Source organism: Podarcis liolepis, assembly GCF_965112155.1.
Source record: "Podarcis liolepis genome assembly, chromosome: Z".
Taxonomy (NCBI): domain Eukaryota; kingdom Metazoa; phylum Chordata; class Lepidosauria; order Squamata; family Lacertidae; genus Podarcis; species Podarcis liolepis.
In genome coordinates this window covers 34,704,423-34,731,817 of record NC_139570.1, presented here as the reverse complement: position 1 = coordinate 34,731,817, position 27,395 = coordinate 34,704,423, and the positions used below count along the sequence as shown (strand labels likewise).

General features: G+C 46.2%; 1 protein-coding gene across 6 annotated transcripts in view; it reads right to left on the bottom strand.

Annotated features, from left to right (window-relative positions):
• Positions 1-3,491: 3,491 nt before the first annotated feature.
• SH3GLB2 (SH3 domain containing GRB2 like, endophilin B2) overlaps positions 3,492-27,395 on the bottom strand; it is a 48,562-nt gene continuing 24,658 nt past the window's right edge. The window contains exons 6-12 of one of the 6 annotated variants that reach the window (XM_083485268.1): positions 20,572-20,634; positions 15,431-15,454; positions 11,270-11,359; positions 8,577-8,677; positions 7,332-7,346; positions 6,431-6,704; positions 3,492-5,007 (exon numbers count right to left, since the gene is read on the bottom strand). In XM_083485268.1, coding sequence (XP_083341394.1) covers positions 4,900-5,007; positions 6,431-6,704; positions 7,332-7,346; positions 8,577-8,677; positions 11,270-11,359; positions 15,431-15,454; positions 20,572-20,634 — 675 coding nt within the window. In that variant the 3' untranslated portion in view covers positions 3,492-4,899. The remainder of the gene's footprint in view (positions 5,008-6,430; positions 6,705-7,331; positions 7,347-8,576; positions 8,678-11,269; positions 11,360-15,430; positions 15,455-20,571; positions 20,635-27,395) is intronic. The other 5 variants (XM_083485269.1, XM_083485270.1, XM_083485272.1 and 2 more) reach the window with 5 other exon arrangements.

Sequence of the window (27,395 nt, the reverse complement as noted above, 5' to 3'; positions counted from 1 at the left end):
GCTAAGCTTTAAGCTTGTGCAGAATCCAACAAAGAGTTACTGTACTTTTCCATCTATAAGATGCCCCCTATTTTGGGGGACTGAAATTTCAGGAATTGGGGGGAGATGGCAAAAAGTTGTTGAGCTATTTTTTGCAGAGGATTGCCCAGAGGAGGGGATTATCGAAGGTTGTTGAGCCTTTTTTAGGGGGGATGCTGAAAACCACTCACCCATATGCAAGCTGCCGATCGCCTGCCCAATTGCCACAGCACCGGCCAATCAACAACACCCATTATTGACGCAGCAACAAATAACATGCACAATAGCTGCTGACAGCCATGGCAGCAACCAATCAAATGCCCACCCTATGCACTACCCATGTATAAGGCGACCCCCACTTTTTAGCATGATTTTTAAATAAAAATACCTAGTCTTCAGAAATATTTTTCATTTGGGTTTTCCTATTAGAAGATCATGAATGAAAGCATCAATTCTGATGTATCAATATGTTTTTTTAACTCTTTAGCACAACTTTTTAAACTTTGCTGTTCCTTATGCAGTGCAGGTTTATTCCACAAGAACCAGACTCAATAAACATTCTTTTAGGTTTCTCTATTAGGTTTATGTACAGCCGTTCATCACAAGATCTCAGAGAGATTCACAGGATACAATACAGTTGTACCTTGGAATCTGAACGCCTTGCGAGTCAAACGTTTTGGCTCCCGAATGCCGCAAACGTCACTTTGGAAGCTGAATGTCCGGTGGGGCTTCTGCAGCTTCCGATTGTGTGCAGGAAGCTCCTGCAGCCAATTGGAAGCCGTGCCTTGGTTTTTGAACGTTTCTGGAAGTTGAACAGACTTCCAGAACGGATTCTGTTCGGCTTCCAAGGTACGACTGTACAAGGTAAAACAAGTAAATAGTTAAAACAACAAAATAATGATATACCTTCCTGAAGAAACCAGAGGCCTTTCTCCTGGGCATAGTCGGCCAATCAGTGCCAAAGAAGGATAGAACTTTCTTTATGTATGCCACAACAGCAGCAATAATACTTATTGCAAAGTACTGGAAGACAAAAGACCTACCCACTCTGGAAGAATGGCAGATGAAGGTGATGGACTACATGGAATTGGCGGAAATGACTGGCAGAATCCGAGATCAGGGAGAAGAGTTGGTGGAAGAAGACTGGAAAAAGTTTAAAGACTATTTACAGAAATATTGCAAAATTAATGAATGTTAGAATGATGTTGGATAGAAATTAAGTGGTTTTTAGCTGTAATATTATAAGGGAATATGAAAAATGGATTATTAACAGGTAAAAATTTAATGTCACAACATTTTAAGATTAAAGACTAGGATAAACAAAGAGGGGAAGGATTTGCTGAACTAACAAACTGAATTGGAATACAAAAAAGGGAGGTGCGAGGAGGTCCGGGAAATAAGTAAATGAAAGATAAGTAACGGAAAGATTGAGTTGTTTTTAACTACTTTTATTTTGTATTTTTCTTTTTTCATTTTGTAATATTTTGAAAATATTAATAAATATCTTTTAAAAAAAGGAAAGATCCTCCTGGTTCCATGGAGACCACATGCCCTGGATGGCAAATCCCACCAAATAAGAGGATTTGATTGCAGAACTGCATCAGGAGGAAACTGACCCTTTGGCCAGAAGCTGACAAAGTGGACGAAAGAACAAGGGAAACAGATCTCTTGATATTCTGAATGAAGACTTTGCTGCAGGGCTCACTACAGAAGAAAGCTTTAAGCTGATGCTGCTCGCCCAAGCAAGGGAAACGGACAAGATCCCAAGCTTCCCAGAACACGACAGTCCTGAACCCTGGTGATTGGCAACACAGGTGGCTAAATCATTTGTGAATAGCTGTTTGGCAGTGGGTACCACAGTGCAAATACTAGTAACCTCCGCACTTCTGACCTTTCGTACCCACTGACGTGTCCTTATAGTGTAAGGCCAAGAAAATGAAAAGCCAAGAGAACTTGATTCCTTATTTTTTATGTTCGCGAAAGACCAGAAATAGAATTGTAAAGTTGTAGACCCCCTGAGGGTCATGTAGCTCAACCCCCTGCAATGCAGGAATCTCGACAAAAGCATCCATGATGGATGGCTATCCAACCTCTGCTTAAAAGCCTCCAGTGAAGGAGAGTCCTCTGCCTTCTGAGGGTGTCCTTTCCATGGTCAAACAGCTCTCAGCACCAGATAGATATTTCTTCTCACCAATATCACTTTTGTAACAGTTGAACTGAGAACTTTGCTCTTCTGTCTTCTTCAGGAATTAGCAACAGCAAACTACAAAATTGGAAGAGGGTCAGAGGTGACCAGCCACAAAAATTTGAAGCAACATTGACAAGGCAATGAAACTGAGAATCAGCGCTGTGTAAAACATCTATGGAGGCCCATATTGCTTTTTTATTGGGTTTGCTCTCATACCAAGCTACAGGTTTCCTCGATTTTAGGGCCAAACTAATACAGTGGTACCTCTGGTTGCAAACGGGATCCGTTCCAGAGGCCTGTTCGCAACACGAGCAGAACGCAACCCGCAGTGTCTCGTCTGCGCACACGCGGATTGCGATTTGCTGCTTCTGTGCATGCATGTGACGACTTTTTGCACGTCTGCGCATGCGACGAAACCCGGAAGTAACCCTTTCTGGTACTTTTGGGTTGCCACGGGACGTATCCTGAAAGAACGTAACATGAAGCAGACGTAACATGAGGTATGACTGTACCTTCAGACCCTTTCAGCAGTTACTTCAGATTTAAATAAAGGCAACTGTTGGGTTTGTGAACGGATACAGCAGAACACAATGTACTGGTTTTGCTAATTACAGTCTTGCCTTTATTAAAGTATTTAAGTTTAAAGACTTTATTAAGACTTTAATAAAATCTTAATACTTGAATAATAGACAGTGAAAGATGATTATGTTATTACATGATAGTACAATGAAGACTGATCTGAAGAGCTAAATGATTTTGATTGGTTCAGGATGATGACACTGGGTGCAACTGCTAAGAGTGCTGTGCTCCTTTGGTGAGTGAAAATCACGTGTGTAACCTGGAAGTGTATACGAAACATTGCTTTGGCAGCCACTATGGACATTCATATTTCAGTAAAGGCCTATCTTTTCACTTGGAGCTATCCAGGTTGGTGGCCATCACTACGTCCTGTGGGAGTGAGTTCCACGGTCTAACTACACACTGTGTGAAGAAGTACTTAATTTATCTGTCCTGAATCTTCCAGTTAAGACACCATGTTGAAAAGCAGGGCTTTTCCACCTATCAAAATTCTGTGTTCCTCTTTGAAGAGGCGGGAGCCCAGTCTTACAAATCTGTAAGCTCTTAGCTTGATAACATTACCTTCTGTGGAATTTGGGTATTGTGGAATTGATCATGTTCACACGCATGCGGGGAACGGAGACACACACACACACACACACACACACACACACACACACACACACAAAAACACACTGCCCCAAAGAGAGCCAAGACAGAGGAGGCGTGCAGGCTAGGTGTTTTATTGGCAAAAGTCAACCATATGGAAGTGCTCTGAAATCTGTTACATCAGGATAATCCACAAAAGGCTCAAGATGAAAAAATAAAAGTTCAAAACACAAAATAAGCCAGCCAGGTTGTGTCAGCCCAGGAGCAGCAGGATGGAAGGTTTAATCTGCACTAAGACCTGTCCTACAAAAGAAAGTACCCTCCCCCCCCCCCCCCAGACAGGTTCTTGTCTCCAGCAAAAGATTTATGGCTTACTTGATACCTGGGCCAGGTGAGAACTGGAGGAGGCCCATAGGTAAGGATGGGCTGTTTCAGAATGCATCTTGCATTACTCCAAGAGTCTCCTGCCCTCATGGCTGGGGATATGCAAGCTGAACCAATGTGGGGCAGAATCGAAGGGCATGTCAAGAAATTGAGCAGTGAACTCTGGTTATGAGCCTTGCCAGTTTCAACAGGGAGGAGGGGAAGAGGATAAAGGTAGCTTTTTGAAAGGTGGAATGTTATTTTGGGGCGGGAAAGACAGCTGGAAATGTAAACTCAGAAATAACACACACACAAACAAACAAATCAGCCCCACATAAAATCATAGCAAGTATTTTAAGCAGCTAAACCAGGCCAAGACAACTATAACCCATTAATTTTTCAGTGTTTTTCATCTTCCTTTCATTGCCACAGCAATTGTTGGCAGGAGTCAAGAATAATGGGAGAAAGTGAGGATTTTGCCTTCCAGGAGGTGCTACATATTCAGTTGGGTTGCTGACATTTACATCTCTTTCCCCCCCACCCCATCCCCTTCATCCTCTGGTTGACTCACAGTTCATTTAAAACATTCTTTGCAAGGGGACTCCAAAGGCTTGGCTTAAATCTGAAAATAAACCAGATTTTTGCGCCACAGATGCCCAGCTCTCCCTACAACTGACTCCAGCAGAATACATAGAATAGTTAAAAGCAGGACCAGGATGGGTAGGTTGTGGGTGGGTCAAAAACAATTGCGGGAACAAAAAGGACGGGGAAGACACAGGTGACTTCCATTAATTCCATTTGGTTTGACCCAAATAATTGCAGCAGAAACAAGGAGGAGGAGGAAAAAAGCAAGCGGCTAGTCCTCATTTCACCTGTCAGCCATCCTCAAAAGGGCTTATTGGACCAGAGAGGGAATCCAAGTTTGGTCCCACCAACTCTAGAAGCCAGTTGTGGGAATGGTTGACAGAGTCAATCTTAAAAGCCTTGGAAAGCTCATTGGTCGCCTCTGTGCCTTAATCCAAACACAGAGTGAGGGGGGAAAATCTGACCCAGAAGAGAGCAAATGGCCTTGGATGGAAATACGTAGTCAGCAGCCTCTGAAAAACGATGTCAGGTCACGGGAAGGGTGTGTGACTTGCTTGGAGGATCCTCGGCAGGTGTGCTTAACTGAGAAGTTCCAAGTAGGTAACAGGGACTTTGCCCTTTTGATTGCCCCTCTCTCCTATGAGCCAGTCTGGGTCCATCCCTGGGAGGCTGTACACAGTGATCATCTAACAGAGAGTTGTAGGCAATATGTTAGATGCAAACCATTAAAAAGGCAAAAGTCTTTTGACAGAACTTACTGCAGCATTAGTTTTTGTGGACTATAGTTCACAAAGTGTTATCTGGAGTTACAGATCTCTTTCTAAAATATATAAAATATATATGGTTGGCTGGGCAGGGGGTTATAAGAAGTGAGATCAAAGGGAAACGAAATACAGAAAACGGCTAATTACATACTTGAGAATATGAGAGCAGCTTGTTGGGTCAGGCCAATGGACCATCAGGTCTAGCCTCTTGTTCTCGCAGTGGCAAACCAGTTGCCCATTGTGGGGATCCCACAAGCAGGATCCAAGCACAAGAGTACCCTCCCGTCCTGTGGTTTCCAGCAACACTGCAGTTGGTGCTGCAGAGTGTTAGCTGGCAGGAGCGAGGCCTTGTCAGGATATCACACCTGCGCTCAGAGATCTGCACTGGCTGCCCATTTGCTACAGGGTCAAGTTCAAGGTGTTACTGTTAGCATATAAAAAGCCCTTAACAACTTGGGACCAGTTTACAAGATCGCCTACCCTACATGTGCCCATTTGACCACTTCAAACGGCAGAAGTGGCATTACCAAAGGTGCCACAAATTATCCACTCTGCATTTGTAAGAACTTGATCTCTTAATGTGGCAGCACATATACTTTGGAACTTCCTGCCTTTTGACACCAGCCAGGTGCCTTTGCAACACCCTTTTCGGTGCCTGCTAGAAAGGTTTTTATTTAGACATGCCCACCCAGATGCTTAGAAAGCTAATGTGAGTTTCCATCTGTTTTTACTCTATTGTTATTTTAACTTCAAAAATTAAAATTGTTAAGGACAGTTTTATTGCTTTTATAAAAGGTAAAGGGACCCCTGACCATTAGGTCCAGTCATGGCTGACTCTGGGGTTGTGGCGCTCATCTCACTTTATTGGCCGAGGGAGCCGGTGTACAGCTTCCGGGTCATGTGGCCAGCATGACTCAGCCGCTTCTGGCAAACCAGAGCAGCGCACGGAAACGCCGTTTACCTTCCCGCTGGAACGGTACCTATTTATCTACTTGCACTTTGACGTGCTTTTGAACTGCTAGGTTGGCAGGAGCAGGGACCGAGCAACAGGAGCTCACCCCGTCGCAGGGATTTGAACCGCCGACCTTCTGGTCGGCAAGCCCTAGGCTCTGTGGTTTAACCCACAGCGCCACCTGTGTGTAAAGAGAAGGGGGGGGGGAAAGAACCCCAGTTTACAAAAAATAATTGCTTTTCTATTTTTTTGTAAACTGGGGTTCTTTCCCCCCTTCTCTTTACAATCAAGTGGTGTATAATTTTTATTAAATAAATAAACGACACAACAGCTTTGCCCCTAAACCACATTTTGTCTGTAGCATCACTTGGCAGAAAAGAGAGAACCACCAACCTCATCTGAGAGCAGAGACAGCTCAGTGCTGTCTGAGGCTTCATAGTCATAGAGGACCCGGGCCTTCCGTGTCCCGCTGGCAGGGGGCTTCACATCACTGGGGTTCAGGGCTTCAACAGCAGGGGCAGAGTTGGGTGCTCCAATGACAGTGGGCACCACCGGAATGATGGGTACAGCTGGGCCTGTGGCAGCACCTGCAGCAATGGTGGTGGGTGAGGCAGTGGCTGGCGGAGGTGAGGTGGACTCTGCGTTGCCCACAAAAGTTCCAGGAAGCCTTTGCAAGGCAGAGGAAAGAAAAGGGAGAGTAAGAGACAGGGGTGATCGGGCCTGAGCCCATCACACAACAGGTACCTCTACTTCATTTATTAACAGGTTGGTCAGGTGTTTCTCCCATGCAAAGCAGGATAAAATAAAATAAAAGGCTATCAGAAAAGTGACACATCTGTCATCTTTGGCACCTTCAGAAGAGCTTCAACTTTCAACAGTCCTTTTTAAAGCTGAGGTCTATCCCAGTCTGCGTCTTTATCGGAATTGGTTTCCAATATGCTTTTTATCGCTTGTTGTTTGAGGCCCTAGACTCCTCGGGGAGAAAGGCCATGGTGGAAATTAAATGCACATGTTAAGAAAAAAGATGCCCACACCCATAAACTCAACAGGAAACCTTTATCCATAGTTAAGGAAAACTCTTGGAGTTGGGTGGGGGGACAGCCCAGTGTCCCCCTGAGAGGTCACTTCTGTAAAAGCAGGGATCACAGAAAAGAAGCCTTCTCTAGTGGAGCTAAGCAGTGTGCCATGAATGCAAAAGGCAACACAATGAAGACACTTTGCCAAGGGTTCTTCCCCCTTCATCTGTCCTACCCTAGCTCTCTATTACCCAGAATGTCTTTGGTCTTTTACTTACATTTCTCCTCTGGAACTGAAAGCATGGGAAGAGAAAGGGACAGAAGAAGACAGCCAATGAACAGCCCTCCTGCGTCAAGAAAAGTTGCAGGACCAACCCCAGAGAGCAAAAGCAGGGAAGCTTTCCCAGCCCAAGGCAGGTTTTTCTTTGGGGCAAACCTTTGAGGGCTGCATGCCGGAAGTGAACAGGGCCAGAGGCCTGGAGGAGGATGAGCTGCCGGTGTGACTCTTACCTCTGTGCAGTAGGGTACATTTATTCATGTAAAATAATAATTCAGCCATGAAAAATTCGGTGGCATGTGCATACCCTTCTCTGTCCTCCATCCAGGCAGCCAACAGGTATCAGAGTTCAAGGACACATCCCAGACAGGTAAAAATACTCAAGGGGGTGCAGAGTGCTAGTTAGGGGTGTGGCTTGCAGAGAGACCCAAGGACCAGACACGAGGCTTTGAGGGCCACATTCGGGTCCCTGGCCCGAGTTCTGCTGCCTATGTCTCAAAGCCACCTGAGCAACAGAAGGGGGCTCCAATGAGGCTTGTCGTAAATACTTATTTCATGCTTCCAAATCGCTGTACGCTAGTTTGGCCTGCACATTGCATTGAGCCCCAAATGAAAAAGAAACATGGTTTAATGTGAATGGGCGGCAGGTGCTTGTTCATGGAGGAAAACAAACCACAAGACTGAGCTGGGGGCAGGCAGGACAGTGGCTAGCAGACCCCTGCAGTAGGTAAAGCCAAACCCACCCCCATATATTAAAAAGGAGGAGGGTGGAACAGTTAAGAGTCATGGAGCTAAGAACAATGGATGGTGCTCAACTGCCCTGTCCCATCAGCTCACGGATTTCCACTTGTGCAACGGGACTTTCCACTCCCCCCCCCCCCGCATAGGCCCCAGGCCCTGCCCAAATCCCCTCTGATTGGTTGGGAGGACCTCTGGAATAGATTTAGGGTGGGGGGAGGGGGAGAATGTTCTGTTGTGCATTGAGAAATCCCTGCACTGGAAAAAGGAGAGACTTAGCCCTGTGTTGGATTAAACCCAAGGTCACCATACATTTAAAGCAATCATGGGAACATGGGAACTTTAAAAGCAATCAAGGGAACTGTAGTTCCCAGCACCCTTCACAAACTACAGCTTACAGTATACTCTTTTTCTGGGGTGGGGAATGGTATGAAAGGGCTGTAAATGTATGGTTGCAGTTGTGGCCCAAGTTTCCAAATGGACGCATCTCGTTGGGACAGATTGTTACCTTCCCAGCTGCTTCTGCAGGTCCAGCATGTACTGGTAGCATTGGGCATAGTATGTGGCCTGAGCTTCAGCAAACTCATGAAGACAGCGAAGGTGATTGACCTAAAGAAAGAAGGAGAAAAATAGTGAAGTCCTGGGATCCAGGCACTGAGGAGGGGGATCTATTGGCAGGCTTCCCATCGAGGCATCTGGTTGATCCAGCTGCAAGGCTTATCTGGTTTTCTTTTTCCTTTCGTAAAATAGTTTTTATTCATTTTCATTTTTAAGCTGTTTGATATGGTTGCATTTAGATCTATCTTTGTCTGCATTAGAACATATGGCATGCAACAATTACATAAAATAAAAATAAAACCCTCAAACATTTCTGAATACATTAACAAAGTTGTGTCAAAGTATATATGCCAAAATTATTAGTTTCTACAGCTATGAAATGACATGAATTGCTTAGACTTGTAACCATTAGTAGAATGTATTCTGCATCAACAACAATTATAATTTATAGGAATTTGTAAGAGGGGAGGATTTTTTTAAAAAAAGGGTTTGTGCACACCACAAACTGTGCACAGTTTGCTGTAAACTATGGGTACTATTCTACCATATGCCTCATTATTTGTGTAATCAATAAAAGTTACAGTAGGCTGCATAAAAAAGTTGTGTTTCTTTTGGCCTCTTGCTACTTTTAATATTTGTGTAAGTTTTCCCAATAATGTTGTTTGCCAAATTGCATTATGCCATTGCTCCATAGTTAATAATTAATCTGTGATAATGATTTCTGTGTCCTGGCAATAGGCGTTCTTGTAGTGGTTAACAGATATGTTATAATAATAATAATAAATTGTATTTATATCCCGCTCTCCCCAGACGAAGCCGGGCTCAGGGCGGCTAACAACAATCAAATAATCAAACATTCTAAAAACATTTCATTATAAAAATTAATTAAAATCAAATTAATGGCAACTGTTAAGCAAAATTCTGTGCAGGTTGCCAGAGGAGCGAGTCAGGCTGCGCCCTGACCAAAGGCCTGGTGGAACAACTCTGACTTGCAGGCCCTGCGGAAAGATGTCAGGTCCTGCAGGGCCCTAGTCTCTTGTGACAGAGCGTTCCACCAGATTGGAGCCGCAGCCGAGAAAGCCCTGGCTCTAGTTGAGGCCAGCCTAACCTCTCTGAGGCCTGGGACCTTCAGGTTGTTTTTATTTGCAGACCGTAGGTTCCTCTGTGGGGTATACCAGGAGAGGCGGTCCCGTAGGTACGAGGGTCCTAGGCCGTATAGGGCTTTAAAGGTTAAAACTAGCACCTTAAACCTGATCCTGTACTCCACCGGGAGCCAGTGCAGCTGGTATAGTACCGGATGAATGTGATCTCGCAGTGAAGACCCCATAAGGAGTCTCGCCGTGGCATTCTGCGCCCGCTGGAGTTTCTGGGTCAGTCTCAAGGGCAGCCCCACATAGAGCGAGTTACAATAGTCCAGTCTGGAGGTGACCGTCACGTGGATCACAGTGGCTAGGTCAGGGCAAGAGAGATAAGGGGCCAACTGCTTAGCTTGGCGGAGATGAAAAAATGCCGCCTTTGTTATAGCTGTAATCTGCGCCTCCATAGAGAGGGAGGTATCGAAGATTACACCCAAACTCTTAACGGACGGTGCTGGCACTAATTGCACCCCTGCAAGAGATGGGAGTTGCCCCCTCAATCCCATATCGTCCCGTCCCAGCCAGAGGACCTCTGTCTTCGAAGGATTTAACTTCAACTGGCTCCCATGTAACCATCCAGCCACAGCTTCCAAACATCTGGTCAGCGTGTCTGGGGCCAAGTCAGGATGGCCATCCATCAACAGATAGAGTTGGGTGTCATCGGCATACTGATGGCAACCCAGCCCAAAACTCTGAACAAGCTGGGCAAGGGGGCGCATAAAGATGTTAAAAAGCATCGGGGAGAGTATCGCACCTTGAGGCACTCCACACACCAAGGAGTGGCGCGATGACAATTCCCCAAGCGCCACCCTCTGTCCCCGACCAGAGAGAAACGAGCGCAGCCGTTGAAGGACTGTGCCCTGAATCCCCACGTCGGCAAGGCGGTGGTCCAGGAGTTCGTGATTGACCATGTCGAAGGCTGCTGACAGGTCTAGAAGAATCAGCAGCCCCGACCCGCCTCGATCCAGCTGCCTGCGGAGATCATCTGTTAGGGCAACCAGAGCTGTCTCGGTCCCATGACCAGTGCGGAAGTTCTTTGTTTCTAATTTGCAACATAATGTTGCTGTACAAATTAAGTAATGCCAGTCTTGGGGCCATGGGACTGTCTGCCTTGTAATCAAAGATATTTCTGTAAGTACATTTCCCCATAACTTTTCTATTTTTTGGACACTCCCACCCCACGTGCTGATATGTCCCTATAGTGGGACATCTTCTCCAACACATGGGAGAACTGTTTGGTTTTATACAGGCTAGGCATCTAGGTATTTAGAACCTAGAGCCTACATTATAGGCTCTATATTTATTTTTGAGAACCAGGTGGAACTGTAATGCAATAATGGGGAAGAGGCCTGGGACCAGCACCTTTGCCCATTTTTTCCAGATCTTGAAAGTTGTACGTGTGAATGGATTTGTTTTAACAATGGAACAATGGAACTGTTTTAACGATGAAGTGCTGTGTGCCTCTTGGCATGAACAGCAACGCGATGTCTTTTCCAGCGAGACTCACATGTGTGCTGCTTATCCCTTCCAGGAGGAGACGGGTCACTTCTGCCTGCCGGTCAAACTCAGTCTGGGCCATCCGGAGCTCGTGTTCTGCCTACAGAGCAAGAGAGTGGGGTGTCATTGGAGAGGAGAGATGGGGAGCCACAAGCCTGGGAATCAAATGTGGATCCCTAGACCTCTCAATCCGGCCCTTGGACTCTTGCCCAATTAGACTCCCTTTCACCATCTGAACCCCCCTCACAGCCACTCCTTGAGAGCTTTTGCCTGGTTGGAACAAGTCGTTGAACTGTAGTAATGCTTCTTTTCTTGCCTGGATGGAGGGGGTGTGTATAAATCCTCTGACCTTTGCTGAAATGGCTAGGAACTGGATGAGAGGAGGCGATAAATGAAAGTGAGGGCCGCCTCCTTTGCTGTGCCAGCTTTCGGCTCTGGCCCCATTGGCCACTCCCATGCAGCCCTTGGAATGTTGCCTATTTGGGAATATGGTCCTCTGGCTGAGAAGGTTTCCCATCTCCTATCACAGAGGGTTCGGGGAGCAAGGGAAAGGAGTAAACAAGCTGGAAAAAGCTGAACACACAGCCTGATCTTTTTGCTGGTTCGTTTCCGGGCCCAAATGAAGGTGATCAGGCTATAGTTTGAAGCACAGAACGACTCAGGCCCCAAATATCTAAGGGACTGCCTCCTTCCTTACAGACCTATGGGACATTTAAGATCAGCAGATTTTGGTAGTTCTGCTGCCCTCAGAAATGCTGGGGGAGGCAGCCCCAGGGAGTGCCTTCCCCAAGTTATGGGATTCCCTCCCCACAGAAATGCATCAGGAACTTTCCCTGTAAAGTTTTTGTTGTATGCTGAAGATGCACCTCTTTGCCCTGACCTTTAATCCTTGAGATTTTTATTTTTTATTTTTTTTAGGACCCACCTTATTCTTATGACTGTAGTTCATTTGTTTTAAAATATTGCATTTTAAATAGTTTTGACCTGCCCTGGTTGCTTAGGGTGAAGGGTGGATAATAAATAGCTTTGATCTGTGAAACTGGCGCTGCTACAGGTGCCACGTAATACCAGTTTCACTTGTGCAAGAACTTCATCTTTTAGTAGGGCAGCACCTACAATTTGGGACTCCCTGCCTCTGGCCATCAGGCAGGCACCTTCACTGTACACTTTTCAGTGCCTGCTAAAAACATTTTGGGTTAGGCAAAGTCTGTCCAGATATGCAGAATGTTGGCTTGTGCCTTAATCTGGTTTTACTTTATTGCCGGTTTTATTTTTTATTTTTTTAAAAAACGTTTTTACCCATAATTTCCTTGTTTTATTCTTTTTGTAAATGGCTTCAAGGGTTTTCCTTACAATCAAATGGTGCATAATTTTCTTGAAATAAAATAGTTGTGAATGGGAAAATCACTGCTAGGTCATTCCCCTCCCCCCTGAACAACCCCTTTCTCCACTCCAAACGTTTCATTCTGGGGAAAGTTCAGCCCTTACAAGAGTCAGAGCACATAAGCCAACCATCCTAAACTGCGGGACATCCACCCAAGAAAGAATGGCAGCAGCAGGGCTCCTTCATTAAAGAGGTTTAGACAGCATTAATATTCTATTGTTTCAGAGGGCCCTGGGGAGAATAGATCGTTAGCGGTCCCTACGCTTTTGCTGCAGCTGTTTTAATTAAATTCAAGTTGTGAAAGTTTTCACATCTCGTTCTGCTGCCTTATGGAGCTTGATGGTAGGGGCATAAATGGGTATATTAAAAAATGTGTGCTCAATGGTCCTGAGTAGAAATAAAATGAATGAACAGGATGCATCCAGTGCAGGCACTGAGCAGTACATTTGTTCCTGTGAGCAAAATGTTTTCTGCTTGCGGGATTTTGTTGTGAGCGAGAATACAGAAAACGAGTTCCTGGTCACTTTGCTGAGCGACTGAGAGTACAACCTGTTGTGCATTGACTTTTCCCTCTAGTGCAATTGTTGCGTTGGAGTTCTCTGTTGCGCAATGCAGAAACTCTCCCCAGCTGCCATGGGAAGAAGAGACAGCAGGAATGCTTTAAGGGCAACCAGCCTTACTGCCCAGAACTTTCACCAGGAGGAGGCATCCTCCACTGGGCCCACTTTCCTTTTAAAAGGACATTGGCCACAAGGGGGCAGCAACATGAGTTATCCCACAGTGAGTTTCCCGAATGATGCTCTGCGGAGGGTCATTGTGGGTCCTGCAACTGCCTGGTGAGCCCATCTGGGAACTGCCAAAATAAGTGAGGGCACCCCAATCTGCATAGCAGCTCCTAGAAGATGTGTTGTCATCAGCTATGGAGAGGAAAAACAAATACGTTTAGGAAGCCACCCTCTGTCAATAAACTTGTCCAGCCTCTCTGAAGATTTTGTGGTACTAAGATTCATGAGCAGAGTCACAATTTCTTGGCCTTTTCAACCTTCATATCCAGTTGTTAGCGGGGGCAGGGGTTTCGTGGTCAAAGTGCCAGCCTAACGGAGCAAAAAACGGAGGCGGAAGGATACCCACAGCTTAGTGATAAAGCAGGCAATGTCTATGCAGAAAGTCGAAGGTTCAGTCCCCAATGACTTCTCCAGGTAGGACTGGGAAAGATTCCGTCTGCAACCCTGGAGAGAGATGCTGCCTGTTGGTGTGAGCAATACTGAGCTGTATGGACCAAAAGGTTCTCCTTCCCTGACAACGGCACACACTTTCCTTTCATCTTCTTCCTGTGATGTCACAGCAATCACCTCTAGATCCACATAAGCACTTAGGGCAGACCCCGTGCTGCCACTCCCCACCCCTTCCCTGGCACCAGTGGGAAAATCTGCTTCCACCTTCCTTCTCTGATGTCAGAACATGCACACCACTCACCTCTGAGAAGAGCTCAGCCCACTTGGAAACAAAGCACCCATCCCCTTTGACATGTTTAGGCTTCCGCACTCTGACGTCACAGAACCTGAACCTTCCACACACCAAGCCTCCTCCTGTGACCTCACAGCATCCACACAGAGCCCTGACCACCCGCCTGCCAGCCATTGGAGCACCCACCCCTTTCATCAAGGCATGAATTGCCTTGCTCTGACAGCCTAACACCGCCCCAGACCTTGCTGGGCCTCTGCTTGTGGCTTTCCAAAAGTCAGCCTGCCTCCCTATGTCCCCCGGCCCACCTCATGTCAAAGCACATCCTCCTTTCATCCACATGCAGATTGCCCTGCTCTGACGTCACAGCACTCTTGCCTCCAACCAGTAAGATGCTGCAGTACCTGCACTCACACAGGGACCTTCTGTGATGTCAACAGCATCCCCAACCCACAGGACCCACTTTTGTGACATCACAACACCCATGCTCACACAGGGGCCTTCTTCGATGGCCCAACAGCCACACTCACACAAGGTCCTTCTGTGATGTCATGGCACACACACACACACACACACACACACACACACATGCACCTCCCTGTCCTGGTCCCTCCCTGCCAGCCTTCCCTAGAACAGGATCCCTCCACTGGGACTTCCACCATCTCTCAGCTACACTGACTGGCAGCAGTGGCTTTCCAGGGTTTCAGGCTTGTATCTCTCAGCCCTACCCACCGGGGATTGAACACGGAATCTTCTCCATGCAGAGTATGTGCTCTGCTACTGAGTTACATCCCTTGCCCTAAAATTAAAGTAAGATTCTAGTCCTCATGGTTCTGAAGAAAAGGTGGAATTAAATAAGAAACCGCTTTCAACTGAGTCCACCAACCATTGGTCCATCTAGATCAGAACTGTTCACACTGAATGGCAGCAGCTCCCTGGGGGTTTCAAACAGGGGACTGAAGCTCGGACCTTCTGTACACAAAGCAGATGCTCCAGCAGGGAGCTACAGCTCTCCCTGCCGCTGCCAAGATTCTAGTCCTCATAATTCTGGACAAAGGGCTGGATTAAATAGCGGCACATGTGCATGTAGCTCATTATTGTCAACAATGACTGGCAGCGGTTCTATAGAGTTTCGGGCAGGGGCTCTTTCCCAGCCCCCCCCCCACCTCCAGAGATGCTGTGGACTGAACCTGGGACCGCCTGCAAGCAAAGCACATGCTCCACCATTCGAGCTACAGCCTTTCCCCCCATGAAACTCATCCTCACCATGGACATTTCTAGCAAAGGAAAAATCGGAGAGCTGGAACATTGGCAAATACTTACTTTTTCCACCTCGTCACTCCAAAGCTGTTGGGGCCACAGAGCAAACAGGAAAAGGTCAGCGTTGGAAGACACCGAAAAGCAACATTCCACAGTGAAAACAACTGTTGGAAGAGGCAGCGACAGGGCACACCAGAGGAACAAAACGACGACAACAACGGGGCCCTGCCACCAGCAATAATGAGAGCAGACAGCGATGCTTCCTCCCAGACATGAGACCTCTGCTTTAGAAAGCTGCTACCCACCCAGGCCATTTCCAGAGGGGCAACTCTTTGTATTTTGCACAAGCCAGGTTTTCAGCAGCTGTATCTGTACCCCTGACTGGTGGAGCACTGCCAAGTTAGATGTATTTAACGGTATCTGTAGTTCCAGGCTCAGGGACAGGGAGGAGTAGGAGGACATAGGAAACTGCCCAATACAGAGACAGATCATTGGTCCATCTAGTTCAGTACTGTCTACTGGAGATGCCAATGAGGATTGAACCCAGGACCTTCTGTGTGCAAAGTGGTTGCTAAAACACAGAGCTGTGGCCTTTCTCATTAAAAATAAGTAAGATTCTAGTCCTCATCGCTTTGGGCTGGATTAAACAGGAGCACAGCAGAATGCCTTATCCTGAGTCAGGCCATAGGTCCAGTTAGCTGAGTATTGTCTGCACTGACTGGCAGCAGCTCTCCCAGGTCTCAGGCAGCGGAGAGGCTAATGGGGATTGAACCCAGGACCCTCTGATGCTCTGCCACTGAGCCGATGGACTCTCCCCTAAAAATAAAGGTTCTAATTCTCACCAACAGCCTCCCATGGAAGGCCAGCGTTACAGGGACCAATTTTAATTACTAGATTCTAGTCTTGACTCTGGCAGATACTGTACATACATTCTGTTTTCCAGTTGCCTCATATTGGTAATCAAAATGGCGCATTATAATTTTTTGTTTTTGTTTTTAAAATCAAAAGGTGAGCATGAACCCATTACACAGATGGGAGTGCAGAGGACATGACACAGGTAGCCAGAGACTTCTCACACTTAAGTTAAGGCTTCTTACACAACCACATCATATCTCTACTCCCCCCCTTTTTTTAACTAACTCAGAAGGACAGTTTGGGTCATAGCAAGACTGTCTGCTGACATCTACTGGCATTAGGGCTCAGGGTAATGGAACCAGACAAGAGATGCAACATTCGGTTCACAAAATAAATATATAAAGTAAATGCACGGACAGGTTAGGGGGCAGAGGGAAAGGGAGAAAAGGGTGCTGACACCTTCCAGAGAGGAGACAATATCAACATTTCTTTACCACAGCAGACCACAGCCACCCCACCCTTAGTCAACACAGGCTAGGTTCCATTAGCAGATATTGATCCTATGTAATTTAGAGGGCTGCAAGTTGGATATTCGGGGCAGGAACCAGGAATAACCAATGTAGCAATTTAAGTTTCCAAGAGGAGGCTTCCAATTCGCAAGGACGTTTCAGCAGCAGCCAGTATGGCCTAGTGGTTAGAGTGTCGGGCTAGGACCCAGGGGAGAACAGGGTTCAACGTACACACACACACACACACACACCACTCTGGCCACAAAGCTCCCCTTGTGTGACATCGGGTCACAGTCCCTGCCTCTCAGTCTCTCCTAGCTCGTGGGATTGTTGTGATGATTAAATTGAGGTGGGGGGGGGATGTGTACACTACTTGGGCTCCTAAGAGAAAAAGTTGGGATGCAAACACTATTTATCATCTACATTTTGGCAAGAAAATAAAAGAGAGGTGGAGTAGAGCAGGCACTTCTAACCACCCCCTTTCCCCCCATCCCTCTCCCCCCCTTGTGAAGAATCTGGAGGAGGGAAGGGTGTGACATTGTAAGGGTCCCTATTTCTAAGGGTTGGGAGGTCTTGGTGCCTTGCAAGGGAGTGTGTGTGCTTAACAAGAGAAAAAATACACCCACACCCCTGCAAGGACCATCAGAATGGACCGTTCTTTCAAAATGGCTTTTGGTCCAGACGACTGGTTAGTTGGAAAGAACCGATGCAATTTCCTCGGTGGTTAACACTCTTGCGTTTCAGTACATCACCCTGTTAAGCCAGATCCTTGAAGACAGTGGTGGTCCTCAAACCCATCCATACAATTAACGGGGGGGGGGGGGTTGGTTGGTGGGGAGAATAATATATTTCCTGCCAGCCAATTCACTCAGACAACCCAACAGCAAAGCGCAGAGCAGGTAGCAAAAAGAAAAGTGGCCCTTTTGGGGGAGAGAGGAGAGGAAGATGGCGAATTGCAGCCCAGAGACAGAATCCAGCCAAGTTATCAGCATGCAAGACCCCTCCCTCTCTTCTGCTGGGCTGTAGACAAAACACCTTGAGGCAGATGCCCAACCATTGGGATGGGGCAGGGTAGCCCCGCTGTTATCTGGAGGTGGTTGTGGCCCTGATGCCACCTGAACACTGCTTACTCAGGGAAACGGGGGCTCTGAGCCTTGGCCTTGCCTTAAAACAATAAGGTGAAATTCTAGTCCTCAGGTTCCAAATAAAGGGCTGGATTTCTTAAAAAAGAAAAGAAAAAAGGAACATGTACTGAGTCAGATCACTGAGCACATCTAGCTCAGTACAGTGGTACCTCTGGATGCAAATGGGATCCATTCCAGAGCCCTGTTTGCATCCTGAGTATAGCGCAACCCGCGTCTGTGCGTGCGCGGGTCGCGATTCACCGCTTCCACACCTGTGCGTGATGCCATTTTGAGCACCTGTGTATGCACAAGCGGCAAAACCCAGAAGTAATGCGCTCTGTTACTTCTGGGTCGCCGCGGAATGCAACCCGAAAATACTTAACCTGAAGCTACTTCAACCCAAGGTATGACTGTATTGTCTACAGAGACTGGCAGCGGCTCTCTGAGATTTCAGACTAGAGTCTTTCCCAGCCTTACCTGAGGACAATGTTGGGAATTTAACCTGTGACCTTCTCCATGCAGGGAGGCTCTTAACACTGAGCTACAGCCTTTCCCCTCTTGAAGGGATGGCCACTTGCACTGTATGCTACTAGCATCCCCAGGGTGCCGCTTGCTCAAGACAGTTGTTGCAGCCCAAGGAGAAAGATCTAACCAATTTGCCTGGACCTCTCAAACTCCTGGTTTCTATATGCTTTTGTACTAATGTTTTATAGAATGAATTCTTCCGAATGCATTGTTATACAGCAAATACCGCTTCTCTATTTTTCCAAAGAAAACAAGTGGTTTATAAACACTCCTGAATTATATAAGAAAAGAATAAATATTTTTAATCTTCCTGTTTGGAGGATTCCTGGCCAGAATCCAGAAGCTCCCCACCCTTTTAAAATTGAGAAAACAACTTCTTCTCTGCCTCATCACATCTGAAGGCTGCCGGTTTGGGCTGCAAATACCTCTCTGGAAAAAGACACATGGAATTACTGGGGGGGGGGGGAGACACACTAATGCTTTAAACATCTTCACCACCACCACATGCAAATACTAGCATTTGCTACCTGAGAAGGGTCCAGAGAGGATCCCCTGTAAAGCCAGCACTGATGCCGTCCCTCTTTGACTTCCAGCAGCTATTCTGTATGCTATACACAGAGAAGCTCCTTCCCAGCAAGAGAAGGCCCATTTTAACCTAATTCATAGAAATGTAGAGTTGGAAGACACCCAAAGGTCAACTAGTCCAACCCCCTGCCATGAGTCGAGGGATTAAGCCATTTAAGTCTTCCATTTTTGGCTAGTCCCAAGCCTTAGGAGGGCATCAGTGTGGTTCTACCAGCGACCCCCGAAGTGACAGTACAAGGCACACACAGAGTTTTCAACATTTTAACGAGACAGTGCAAATAGATCGTGCAATAGGGAAGGCGGAAGAACGGCTCGTGCAAATGCACTTGGTAACAAGACAATGGGATGAAGGGGAGAGAGGGTGGGCTTTTGTTTGCCTGCTCTTGTCCAGCAGAAAGCAATATTTCCGCCCGTTGAAGGGAACTTGAAGGAGGGGGTGGTGAGCAGAGAAAGGAAGATCAGAAGTTGCCTTCATCAACCTGGTGGACCTCGTGGCAGATGTTTTGAACTACAGCTCCCATCAGACCCAGCTGGCATGGCCATGTGACGCTGGGGGCTGATGAGAGGTGTAGCACAATGGGCCTGGAACGGCTGAGCCCAAGACAAGCCAGTGTTCGTTGCTGCCAGTCTTGCCTCTGCTATTCCTGGAGAAGTGTGGCGTAGTGGTTAGAGTGTCAGGCTGGGTGACCAGGATTCAAGTACCCAACTTGGCCATGAAGTTCACTGATAGTGACCTCGGAACAGTCACCTCCCCCCTTTTCTCAGCCAGGCCTACGCCATAGGGTTATTGTGGAGATTAAATGAGGACCAGGACCTGTGGACCAGGGTTCAAATCCCCCACTTGGCAATGAAGCTGCCCAGAAAAAGCATCCCCTGCTCAGCACTGGACTGGAAGGAAAAGATACAGAGGAAGCACCCTGGCAGAGTCATGGCAATCATTCCTAAGAATGCTTCTCTATCCTGCCACCCTGGGTGTTGTTACCTGCTCTCTTCCTAGTTCTGATCTGGGGAGGGACTGCTCTTTATCTAGAATGCCAATAATATCACTATTAACTTTAAGAACTGTAACCTTATAGAGCTTGTGCTACAGTTTGCTTTTTCCTCCTCCCTCCAGTTCCTTTTTCCTTGTGTGTTGTGTCTCTTTTTAGCTTGTGAGCCTAAGAGGACAGGAACCATATTAGAACAGTGATTTTGTTTTTGTTTTTTTGCAGGCTGCACGTGGTTTATTTAGCAGCTCCTGACTTTAATGGTTTATCAATTAAGGTTTCTTTTTCTTAGTAAACCGCTGGGAGATTTGTAAAAACAAAACAATCAAGCAGTGTACGAATTTTGTTAAACAGAAAATAAACAATAAAGTATAAACACTGCAAATAATAATATAATAAAACAAGCTGCTCGGCCTATGGATGGACAGAACTCAGGTTCCTCTGCCTAAAAAGCTCTGCACACAGTCCTGGATAGCTTCCATTACGTTAAAATGTTGAAAACCAGCAGTAAAAGGCTTGCTCCAGGATGATAAAGGGAAAGGAAAAGGGGAGGAGAGAGAGCAATAAAAAGAGGTTAAAGCACAAACTGTCTAAGAGATGAGGGAGAGAGTTGATCTTACCGCTGATGCGCTGGCGGAGAGAATGTAATTACGTGGTCTAGTCTCGTTAAAGTCAGGCACAGCCTACGGAGGGGGAATAGAATTTCACGTATAGATCATGCAGAAGGGTGAATGGAAGGCTTTCTTTTCTTCTGGGTGGGGAAGGGGGAACTAGAGGGACAGGTATTTCCTGTAAGAAGCATTAGAAGCTTCCTTGCAGTTTGTGTTGCGAGAGAGAGGGCCTCCAGGGGAACATTTGGAAGCAGAAATAATTCTGAAAAATACCAGCTGCTGGAAACTGGGTGCGGAGTGCTCTTCTGCACTCTTGTCTTGCTTGTGGCTTTCCCTTGGGGGCACCTGGGTGGCCACTGTGAGAGCAGGATGCTGGACCAGATGGGACTCCTTTGGCCTCATCCAGCTCCAGGGCTTTTCTTACATTCTAGCAAGCTCCTCTAACTATAGCTCAGGCATAGGCAAACTCGGCCCTCCAGATGTTTTTGGGACTACAACTCCCATCATCCCTAGCTAACAGGACCAGTGGTCACGGATGATGGGAATTGTAGTCTCAAAACATCTGGAAGGCCGAGTTTGCCTATGCCTGCTATCGCTGGACCAACGGGGACTCCACTCAATGAGGCCTACCTTTTGACTTGGCGCCTCCTTCCCCAAAGATTTCAACTGCTAGAGATTAATCCCACCCTCTGAAATTTGCTCCATTCACACTTCAATGTGAACTTGCATTTTTCCAAAATAAAATGCAGCTGTCCTTAAAATTCACACTTCTCTGCATGATGCAGTTCTCCAACCAAAGCAAGCAAACAAAAAACAAACAAAAACCCCCCAAAAATGTGCATATAAGGAAAAACAGCAATATACCCCAAAAAAATATTCTTTTAGGGAAAATTCACAGAATCATACAGTTGGAAGGGAACCCCTAGTCAAAAAACCCTCCCCCACAATGCAAGAATCTAAAGAATCCCTGGCAGGTGGTCATCCAACCTCTGTTTAAAGGTCTCCAACAAAGGGGGTCCATCACCTTCCAATGGTGCCAGTTCCACAGCTGAATGGCTCTTACTCTCAGAAAGTCACTTGATTCCGATGGTTTGGGTCCCACCCCCCTGGAGCAGCAGAAAACAAGCTGCTAAGCGATAGCCCTTCAAATATTTGAAGATGGCTATCAAAATGATGCCTGCCAAATATTTTACATCAGGCAAAACTGCATACAAAATATGCAATTATTTTAATAATGATGATGATGATGTTATTAAGGGGGAAATGGGAAACAGTCCAATTTATCCATCTGTCAATTACAGGTAGGATCTGGCTGCTGCACCCCCAACCTGAAACCTTCCAGAAAGTTCCCAGTGATGGCCTAAGATATAAATTAGGTGTGATAATGGAGAATAGATCTGTCGGTGGATATTAGCTGAGATAGTAAATGGAGCTATCCATACACCACTGAATTCAAGTGCTAAGGGCAGACAAGTTAGACCAGTTGCCTTCATCCCTGTGCTGGGTGGGCTCCTCAAAGGATTGGGCTGCCCGCTGTTGGAAACATGATGCCCGTTCTTTGCCTGGTGCACCAGGACTCTCAATGCTGCAGTGAAAGTCCTTCTGAAAGGAACAGGGGCAGAGCAAGACCAGCTGGTGGGGTATGTGTGGAACATCTGTCCCAGGTGCACCCAGGACTTCTGACATCCATCAGGGCAATCAGAGTCTGTTCTGCTCCCAAACTGCCAGAGCCAGGCAGAAATGGGGCAAAACAATCAGCTGAACCGCAAAGCACCCAAATCAGAAAGGCGTTTTGGTGACCAGGTGGCAGATGGCATAAATCTCTAGATAGAAATGGGGTGGTTGTGGTGTTTCATTCTGGAGAGGCCTTCTCATGAGCTCCTTTAAGGCAGTAAGGGACTTTATCAGGACTGCAGTGGGCAAAGGAGAGAGGTTTAGCCCCTTGCCAGCTAACTACTCCTATTTGCTATGGGCCACAGCAAAGACATCCTAAGGGGTGTTTGAAGAGTAGCCTGCAACTTCAGAGTAAGGAATCCTTCTATCACAGTTCATGTGAATGAGTCTCTAGAAGCAAGGGTTGTTTTGTCCAGATCAAAAAACTCAGTGCTGGATGGAGAGTTTGTGAGAGAGCATTTGGAGTGTGGAAGGGGAGTGACAGACACACAAACACAAAGAAAATTATGTGTGCAATTGCTTTGCCCTTAAAGGTAAAGGGACCCCTGACCATTAGGTACATTCGTGCCCGACTCTGGGGTTGCGGTGCTCATCTCACTTTATTGGCCGAGGGAGCCGGCATACAGCTTCTGGGACATGAGGCCAGCATGACTGAGCCGCTTCTGGCCAACCAGAGCAGCGCATGGAAACACCATTTACCTTCCCGCCGGAGCGGTACCTATTTATCTACTTGCACTTTGACGTGCTTTCAAACTGCTAGGTTGGCAGGAGCAGGGACCAAGCAACGGGAGCTCACCCTATTGTGGGGATTCGAACCGCCGACCTTCTGATCAGCAAGTCCTAGTCTCTGTGGTTTAACCCACAGTGCCACCCGCGTCCCTTACTGTGTCATTAAACCTGACAGGGTATTTTGCGGGAGCACATTTGCCACTGCAAAGGCAGCATTCTGGACAGCCCCAAGTCTTGGCTCCTCTGCTGCAGATGCTTCCTCATTTATTCGGGTGTATGGAATACAACCATGGTCAGTTTAAAAGCCAGTGCAAGCGGCTGGCAGCCCCTCACTAAGACTTCTGACCCAACTGCAGTCGTGAAGCACCCAATTACTTTTAAAACACTTAGCCAGGAAAGATGACAAAGCACAGCGTAACCCCTATCCCACCGATTCCTCCAACCACAAAAAGGCAACATATATTTAATTAAGCAGATACAACTAACTCAACCCTGACTGAAGAGTAACTTTTAAAATCAACGAGATATGCTTAATCTGTAGAGCAGAAATGTCTAGTGAGCAGGGCTATCATTTTATAAGTTTTGCATCAATATACATAAATTTCTACAGCCAAGGGGAGTCAGTATACTGTAGCCTGCATAAAATTATAAACGCATAGGAAACCCCCGGCAATATTTATCAAATCTGCACAATATTTTTCCTGCTGAGATTGGCGGATAAGCAAAACAGTTCTTTTCTCCCCCAAAACCCTCCTTAGTTTTCACCAAACACTCGCAAACCAGTGCCTTCAAAGCAATAGCGACGAGAAACTTGCTTCTTGGGTGCCAAACCAAGCATTCAAGTTCTGACCTTTGCCCAGAACACCCACACCCACATCAGTGAATTGTATATATACAACCCTCAGCAACAAAGCCAAAAATAAAATACCAGTTTTATAGGAAAAGGAAGGTGACCACCCTTAGGGCCCAAATTCAGGTAAGGTTTAGAGGCCGCAATAAGCAACCTAGCAAGATGTTCTTGAACAGGATGTCTGGAACACCTTAACCCTCATTTCTGAGACAGGGAAGCGGCAGAAGGAGAAAGGGAGCCCATTGTCAAGAGCAGGAATCCTGAGGTCATGCCCATGCTTTCTCTTTTTTGACTGCACATGATATATATATATATATTGATATATAGTTCTGAGAGCCTCTCCAAGTCTTGCAGCTCAAGGATGCAGTCTAGCCGAGATACCCACAATGGCCATTCTGGCAAAACAAACAAAAAAAGGAAACTGCAGAAGAGGCAAGCCGCTTCATGCCAGCAAAATAGGAGCTGTGGAAGAGGCAAGCCTCTTTGCGTGCCAATAGCCACCATATGCAAGCAGTGATCAAGAGGCAGTGTGGGAAGCCTGAGAATGTATCCCCCTTAATACTGCGCTGCAAGGATTAGGGCAGGTGTCTGGAACCTGGGTCCCCCCAGGTGTTGTGGAACTACAGTTCCCATTAGCCTCAGCAAGAATGGCCAGTGGCCTGGGATGATGGGAATTGTAGTTCAGTAACATCTGGAGGGCCAAGGTTCCCCACACCTGGATTAGGGAGAAAAAGGCTGAGTTTGGTAGCTCAAAATGCAGTCAGACAGCGCAGCACTGCAGGAATTTTCCAAAAAGCTCATACCCTTTTCGAGAAAGTCTGAGCCCTGATCCTCCACTATCCAGCCCATTATTTATAGCTGGAGAACCATAATCTTGTAGTTCCCATGATAAATCATACACACAATCCACACATTCTTTAACCACACCAGGGCTGTGTGTACTCTGGCTTTTTAATAAATAAATAAATAAATAAATAAATAAATAAATAAATAATAATAATAATAATAATAATAATAATAATAATAATAATACATGTATCAGAATTCTGCACTGAAGTTCTGTGATCTGCCCAGATTATGCAAACATGCATGACGCCTAATTTGTGCAAAGCGAGAAAAGTGGGAAGGTATTGAAACAGAAATCTCAACCCAGGAAAAATGCATCCCCCCCACCAAAGTATCTTTGTACCCATTAAGGTCTAGAAACTTGACTTTAAAATGAAAGTCAAATTTTGCAGCTTAAAAACAAAACAAAACTGTATCGCAACAGGTACACACACCACCCTGACTGCCATTCTCCTCTCCCCACCCCAAAACTCTGCCTCTTGAGCAAACACTTACAAAAAGGCTTTGGAAAACGGAAATGATTGTAGGCTCTGTGGATGAAATCAGCCAGTCAGCTGTTTCTGCCACAGGCAGGTCTCTCTCTCTCTCACATACAAACGCACTCTCTCTCATACACACACATTTCAAGTGCATTCTCCAGGGCGAGTCCCCGCTGGGCAAAGGGGACTCTCTTTAAAAAAAAAGATTTCTGGATGGAAGTGGGACAATAAGAAGCATTTCAGGTCAAAACGTCACAGCACCATAAACACAATATAATACTCACATCTCCCTCACACTGAGCAAAATCACAGAATAAAAAAAAAAGACAGAACAGAGAGGTTAGTGGACAAAAACATCAGCAACACAAAAGGCAAGAGATTCAGAAGTTAGGAGGGGAAAGAAACTAACAGACAGGGAAAGAGTCAACTCAGGAGAGCAGGAAAGAAATTTGCTTTGGATGGCAAAATCAGCTCTATGAGAGGATAAGGAAGTCAGAGATAGGGAGAAGGTTTGCAATTCTGCAGTGGGGAGGGATGGTGGGCTGTGGATACAGATGGAGAGAAGGGAGATTCAGTTCACAGTTTAAGGAGAATGTTACCAAATCTGCACTTTCCAAAACAGTGTGCAAACTGAAACACACCCAGCCTTCAAAAATTATCCAAATTTTGCAATTCAGTTCTCCAGCCTAGTGTACAAAAAGCCATTTACTGAGGTCAAGAGTGTATAGATAAATGCATGTATTAGTGAAATGCAGCATAAAAAGGTGGCATTATAAGAGGAGGAAATATGCAAAAGTCATATTATATATATATATATATATATATATATATATATATATATGAGAAATTTGCATGAAAATTTCATGCTGCTGAATTTTCATGAAGACTTTAAAATATATATATTATCATATTGATGTGGAAAAGTGGAGAACTGGATTTAAGACTGGAAATATCAGGAATCAGAGACAAGCAGAAATTGACAGCACCCCTAGTGAAAGCTAAAATGGTCAGATCCACCCTCCCCTAGTTTTGGGCGACTGGATTTAAGAGAAGGTGGGATGGAGGTGTGTTTCTTTCAGGCTCCTCCTATTGAAGGGGACCAAGGAGGGATATAGGGGAGGGATAATGGCAGGCAAGCCCCAGAGAGAGGGTGGTGTGGGGTCGGAACACAAGAGAAGCTGGTGCTTCAAACCAAACACTTTTCAGTTCTAGCAAAAAAGGCAAGTACACACAATCGTTTTCCCTGCTCAGGTGGCAGCTGCAACCACTTTATTACGCGCCGTACTCAGTACAGTTTCAGTGTAAACCTCCCAATCCCCTGCAATTATTATTTTTAAGCCCTAGAAAAAACAGGACGAGACTTTTGACAAAATGTGCTGTTATCAGAGAGGTTGGCTAGAATGTGGCCTCACCCTGTAACAGGCACTCAGTTTCCAGGGAGTGGGGAGCGGGAAACCTTGGCCCTCCAAACATTGCTGTACTACAACTCCCACTGTTCCTGAGTATTGGACATGCTGGCTAACCTGGTGGGAGTCAGAAGTCCCAACATCTGGAGAGCCAGAGGTGTGTGTATGTGTGGTATAAATAGGAAACTGGGCGGGTTTTTTATTATTACAAAGAACGGTTCATGTTGTCATGGTTTTTAGTAAGCAGGCAACCCTAAGAACCAGAAGCACTAGGGCCAACTTGTGTATTTGGCAACCTAGTATTCTAATGGTTCTTGACAACCTATGTGGAATCAGCCAGTCAGATACCTGAAGCTTTGTCGGAACAGAATGGGTAAGGTGGAATAAAGAAGCAACATCACGTTAAATGCATTATTGCATTTATAGATGTCTGGGTTGGTTTTGCTTTTTGTTAAAACACCTGTGCCCCCGCCACCCAATATTGTAGGACTACAACTCCCATCATCCCTGACTACTGGCTATGCTAGTTGGGTGCTGATGGTATTTGGAGTTAAGCCCACCAGGAGGGCCACAAGTCCCCACCCACTTTGGTTGAAGGTTTTCCTCTGTGCAACACACAGCCCTGGTTTAAACCTTCCCTCCAGCTTCTGACTCTTGCAGAGGGAATTGGCTATTGGTACCACGGCCAACAGCTTATTTCCTACATCCAGAAGGGGCTGGAAGAACTGAGCACAGCCTCCTTGTGACACTGGATCCCAGCTCTACCCTTTCCCCCCGTCAGCTAATATGTAACATAAAACTCAAGACGCATTAAATGTGGTCAAGAGTTTAAGTCCCACGAACAACCAC